Source organism: Pempheris klunzingeri, chromosome 7, assembly GCF_042242105.1.
Source record: "Pempheris klunzingeri isolate RE-2024b chromosome 7, fPemKlu1.hap1, whole genome shotgun sequence".
NCBI lineage: Eukaryota > Metazoa > Chordata > Actinopteri > Acropomatiformes > Pempheridae > Pempheris > Pempheris klunzingeri.
This window is the reverse complement of record NC_092018.1, coordinates 3,223,284-3,229,283: the sequence shown is the minus strand read 5'-3', so window position 1 is coordinate 3,229,283 and position 6,000 is coordinate 3,223,284. Positions and strand designations below refer to the sequence as shown.

General features: G+C 44.9%; 1 protein-coding gene across 2 annotated transcripts; it reads right to left on the bottom strand.

Annotated features, from left to right (window-relative positions):
• Positions 1-825: 825 nt before the first annotated feature.
• Positions 826-5,121, bottom strand: rnf214 (ring finger protein 214). 2 transcript variants are annotated; one of them, XM_070834573.1, is made up of 7 exons: positions 4,964-5,121; positions 4,697-4,848; positions 3,888-4,117; positions 3,640-3,773; positions 2,794-3,022; positions 2,444-2,653; positions 826-2,355 (listed from the first exon to the last, which is right to left on the bottom strand). In XM_070834573.1, the coding sequence occupies exons 2-7, from the start codon at positions 4,836-4,838 to the stop codon at positions 1,549-1,551; spliced, it is 1,752 nt and encodes a 583-aa protein (XP_070690674.1). In that variant the 5' UTR covers positions 4,839-4,848; positions 4,964-5,121; the 3' UTR covers positions 826-1,548. The 2 variants fall into 2 exon arrangements, with proteins under 2 accessions (XP_070690674.1, XP_070690673.1); XM_070834572.1 differs by lacking the exon at positions 4,964-5,121 and having other exon boundaries at positions 4,697-4,956.
• Positions 5,122-6,000: the final 879 nt, after the last annotated feature.

The window sequence follows — 6,000 nt, the reverse complement described above, 5'->3', positions numbered from 1 at the left end:
AAACCTTTTACATATTTGGTGTAATTGTTGCTATTTTATATTTAATTCTCTTATAATACTGAATTGTTCCTCCTCTCTTACAGTATTTATTGTTCTGCACCAAAATACCAAGACGGGACACTTTTGGGAAGCGCTTCTCTTAATAATTTGACCAATTTTGCTTTTCTATTACAGTCATGTATGTTCTCTTCAGCCGTCCTGAGAGAGAAGAGCCTCCTCTGATTCTTCTCCTCCACCTCCTCCGCCCTCCGCAGCGTTTCGTCTTTATTTTCTGAGGCGTCCTTCATTCATTACAGCAGCTTTACCAGGAGACGAGCAGCTTTTATTGGCACTGCTGCCTGTAAAATCGGTCCGAGCCGGCCGAGAGACTAACCTTTAAACTGAGGGAGAGGGAGAGTTTGTTAGAGGAGAGATGGGCGCTCAGACAGTAAACAGGAAGCACTTCACACACACACACACACACACACACACACACACACACACACACAGAGGAGAGCAGATAGACACATTTCCAGCACTCTGCACTGTGTGTGTGCTCTGATATTTATTGGGAAGCGACGGCTCCTTTAACCTTGCCCATCGACCGCCCAGCGCTCCCATTAAGGCTGACTGGGATGTCCACAGGGAGAGAGAGTGTGTGTGTGTGTGTGTGTGTGTGTGTGTGTGTGTGTGTGTGTTTGTCTTGGAGGGGAACCTTTAAAAGGCAATAGACTGTTTCTTCAAGTGTTTATGGGTGTGTGTGTGTGTGTGTGTATTTATAGTGCAGTGTATACTGTGAATGTGCAGCTGGGCCTCAATTTAGCTCATTAAAGAGACAAACACGTCTTTATTTCAACAGTCTGCTCTTAAACATCCACCTTTATTTGTAATTTTTGGTTTTATACGTATAATTGATCATATTTTGGTAAAAAAAACCTCCTGATTTTGATGTTTAACGTGATAAATGTAGGCAGAGATTTGTCATAAAATCTTCACAACAACAGAAACATTTAGGGACATGTGCTCATCTCCTTTCTTTCAGCCTCCTGTTTGTGTGTCGAGCACAGAGCAGCAGTGAGGACGTGGTTAGCGTAGCTTAGCATTAAGTGTAAGCAGCTGCATCCTGTTTTATTTGAGCCGCACAACACAAATGTCAGAACAGCTGTTCGATCTCATCTCACGCTCAAACAGAAAGAGGAAGTCTATGTCGAAGCATTAGCACACTGCGCTAACGTGCTAACTACGGTCGTGTGAACTCTCTTCGGCTCAACATGTAGTGAAAGTTTGCATCAAACGTTTGGGCTTTATTCGTTCTTTGATACACAACTGTCCCACTTTATGGCAGTTTTATTTCGGCACTCTGGTTCTAGTTTGGCTGCTTGTAATAGAACTAATGCTAATTAACTAATTAGCACATTAGTGTGTTAGAATGAGTTTATTGTATTTAATGCTGTAACACAATAAAACACTACTTTCTGTTTTGTATTCATTGAAAACCAACAGACATTCAGGTAATTAGAATATATAATAACAATAATATTTTGGAATGGCACCGATCAGAGGCCTCCGTCACTTCCCCGGGCAGAAGGGGCAGGGGTTGTTCTTGCTGGACTGCACCCACACCCTGATGCAGTCTTTGTGGATGATGTGGGAGCAGTTCAGCGGGTGGCGGCTCTCTAGATCCACGTGGTTCTGGCACATCAGGCAGAGTTTACGGGCCGCGACAGCCTGACCCCCGCCCGCCGCCGCCGCCGCTCTCTGCGGGGGGGGTGTCGGCCTCTGGATGGGACCCGGGGGCACGGGCCGGCTGATGGGCCCCGGGGCCGACCTCTCGTTCTGCGTCAGCTTGAAGCCGACCTGCTCGATGACCTCCTCCATGGACATGCCAGCCAGCGTGCCGCGGGAGCTCTTCACCTGCTGGAGCAGCACCGTCAGCTGGGCCCTGTTGCACTGAGGGAACCGAGCCCCCAGCTTCTCCAGGACCTTGTCTAGTTTACCAGCGGAGGCGGAGGTGGTGGTGGTGGTGGTGGTGGTGGTGGTGGTGGTGGTGGCGGCGGCAGCAGCAGCAGCAGCAGCAGCGGGGGGAGGTGGGGAAGGACCCACAGGGTGGCCAGGCTGAACTGGAGGGGATGGGGAGAGACTGGGAGGGGGAGTCACCCGCACTGGAGCTCTGATGTGGGGCTGGAACGGAGGCTGGTGCTGCGGTGGGGGGTGGAAGCGCTGACGGTAATGGGGATGGTGGGGGGGCGGGTACTGCTGGTAGAAGTGTGGGTGTCTCTGAGGGGGGAAGGGCCGGTGAGCCATGTTTGGAGGAGGAGGCGGCATGAAGCGAGGGCGGAGCAGGGGCTGCATCACCTGACTGAACCTCAGGTCAGCCTGTGGGAGAGCAGAGCGTTAGAGACCAGCTCGAGTCAAGTGAACACTGATAGTCCTTCTGAAAAGGTTCCTTAAACAAGCTTCTTACTATGGGGATCTGCGGCAGAGACGGCACGTTGATCCTGGGGAGGGACTCTAACTCTCGCCCCTGTTGGAGCTGCTGCAGAACCTCCTGGAAGCGGCTCTGGAGCTCGGCCTGGCTCTTCCGGACCAGACCTTCCTTCTTCTCCCACTGGTGCCTCTCGTGAGGGTACTGCTGCGGGAACTCCACCCTGAGAGCGTTCAGGTACTGTCCCACCTGGAACAGGGAACCACGAGACCAACGTCAGAGCCGCAGCAGGGCTTCCTGCTCCATGTGTGGTCCTTCTGGGCCGTTATTCATGTCTAATATTGGTGTTATATCACATGACTTTGATTTGTCTACAGTGATGCTTGTACCTCTCTCAGCCAGGCCTCGATGCGAGCCATGGCGACGTCTCTCTGCTTTTCCACCGCGGCGATCTCGTCCTGTAAGGCCTGCAGCTCGGCCTCCTGCGCCTGCTTCCTCGCCGCCTCCATCTGCTGCCTCAGCTCCTGCAGCTCCTCCTGCCACCTCTGCTGCTCCTCCTTCTGCTCCTCCGTCAGAGCCGTTAGCTTCCTGTCGCTCTCCTCCAGCTCCTTGGCCAGCCTGGGTAAGTATGACAAGATAAGATATTCCTTCATTAGTCCCACGGCGGGGAAACGGAGTGTTACAGCAGCAAGTAAGTCAAAGAACAGAAGAAATAGAACTTCAATAAAACAATAAATTATAAACTAATGGACAGAGATGTACACATAAAAAAGTATGTACAATTTAAACAAGATGAAGTACAAAAATAGGGACAATGTCCACGGGGGGGATATTTAAAAAACAAAAACAGAGGAATATAGGAAAGAAGAGAAAATCTGTGAAGCCGAGTTCTCGTAGTTTTATGAAACTACAGCAATAATACTGAAGTGAAACTTTATTTGAGGATGTTTAAATATTTAACTGCTGTTTAAACGTGTGTTTTTGTCTTTAGATTTAGAATTATGTTTTGAATTCAAGGTGCATAATAATTACTGGAACTTGTAGAAGGCTTTTATTGTGAAGGAGCTGCAGGCACATTAAGTGCACTTACTTGTTCCTTGATGTATTTTAAAAATATATCTAAATAATCAGTTTAATATCTTTTGATTTTATAGTCACGCATCCCTGCTGTTCACTGTTCCTTCGTCTCTTCATTCATTCACTTATGTATTTTCCACTGTGCTCTCGGTCTTTACCTGTTCCTCTCCTCCTCGGCTCTGGTTTTCTCTGAGGTCATTTCCTGTTTCTTGGCTAAGAAGTTCTTCCTGGTGGCCTTGGAGTTGTTCAGCTGCAGTTTTACTCGCAGGGACTCCAGTTTGTCCAGAAGAGCCTGCAAACAGAGTCACAGTCCGGTGGTAGGTGTTACAGTGTTACAGTGCCCTGCTGTGGACCCCACAGAGTGTGTGTGTGTGTGTGTGTGTGTGTGTGTGTGTGTGTGTCTGACCTGGTGCTGCCGGGTGGCGTCCTCCTTCTTCTTCTGCAGTTGTTGTTTGTGTTTCTCGTGTGCCGCCTCCTCCTCGTCCTGCTTCCTCATCAGACCGTCGTACTGCTCCGTCAGCTGGGAGCTGAACTCCAACATGGCCGCCACCCGACTCTCCCAGTCCGGCTCCGTGTTGACGCCCAGCTCTGCTGTCATCCTGTCGGTCTGCACAGCCTGCGCCTTCTGCAGCAGGTCTGGGAGCAAACAAGTCTTATTAAGAAAACATTACGACGACTTCAATATTCTTGGCTTGACTCTTCTGGGCGAGACACTGAACCCCATTTCATCCCTGAATGAATGATGGGTGAATGAGGATGTGATGTAAAAGCACTTTGAGTAGTCGAAATGACTAGAAAGGCTCTATACTGACTATTTACCAATTTACCAAGTGAGGACAAAGATGTTAATGCAGAATATTTATACTGTATTACCATTATTTCTATCAACATTGTTGTTGCATGCGCACATAAGTAGCATTTTATTATTATTATTATAATTAAATGAGGCTTCCTTTAGCATACTCTGTAACAGTCTATTACTTTAATATCTTAAAATCTAACTTGAATACAGTAACTAACAATATTAAATGTGTTTGGTTATTTTCCAGCCCTGCTGACATTTAAAGCACCATAACATCCTGTAACCTGAAGCACCACATATTCATTTAGGACTTCCTGGTTAAATCCAGGGAATCTGTACGGAAGCTAAAAGGGCTAACGCAGCTAACATATCAGATTATTTACTTTAACTAACAAGAAGAAGAGAGAAGTTACCCTCCACTGTCATGTTTGAAAGCTCCAGCTCCAGCTCCAGCTCCTGCTCCTGCTCCTGCTCCAGCTCCTGCTCCTCACCGCTCACCGTCAGATGTTCTCCTTCCTCTGAGGCCATGCTAGCTGCTTCCCCGCTAGCCTCCATGCTAACAGAACTACAAACATGAAAGTAAAAGTTAAACCCTCCTGGTTTGGTTGTGTTTTCTGACCCGGACAGAGACTCGGTGTCTCGGCTCAACAGCTAATAACAGCGGCGGTAAACTTTCTCACCGAGAGAATCAGTGTTTAAAACAATATTTCAGCCGAAGGAGTCCGGTTCACAAATGTTTCCTCTGATTTACACGGTAAAGATTGTGCGTCGCTGAAAACGATCCGGCGGAAATAACACAAAGATCGTCTATTGTCATTTTTTTAAATAAATATTTTTATGACATTTGACATTTTTATAAAGTGACATTTTTATAAACATTTTTATGACATTTGACATTTTTATAAAGTGACATTTTTATAAACTTTATGCAGAAGACGCCACACAGCAGCTGCAGAGTTTAACTTCCAGCAGGAGCAGGATAAAACATAAAGAAATAACTAAGTAAAAAGAAAGAAAAGATTGTTTAGATGTGGTGGAATGATTATTATTTACATAATTTTTTTTTTTATAATTTTGTATTTCCCCTTAGTTTTATCTACAGTTTGTTCTGTCAGTGTTATAACATTATATTTCAGGGCTATTATAATTGATTTAACTAAAAGTAGCTACACCTCAGTAAGCTCTAATATTAATATATAGTTTACATGTTAATGCAATAATTCCCTTTCCAATTCAGAGATATTGAGCAGCTTTTGATATAAAGATTAAAATGTGTGTGGATTTGTAAAATGTAAGTTTTAGTTGCGTCAAACAGTTAGCATTAATCATTGTTTTAGTTAGATTTAACTATTGTTTTAGCTAGCATTGACTGTTGTTTTAGCTAGCATTAACTATTGTTTTAGCTAGCTTTGACTGTTGTTTTAGCTAGCATTAATTATTGTTTTAGCTAGCTTTAATGATTGTTTTAGCTAGCATTAATTATTGTTTTAGCTAGCTTTGACTGTTGTTTTAGCTAGCATTAATTATTGTTTTAGCTAGCTTTGACTGTTGTTTTAGCTAGCATTAATTATTGTTTTAGCTAGCTTTAATGATTGTTTTAGCTAGCATTAATTATTGTTTTAGCTAGCATTGACTGTTGTTTTAGCTAGCTTTAACTGTTGTTTTAGTTAGCATTAATTATTGTTTTAGCTAGCATTAACTATTGTTTTAGCTAGCA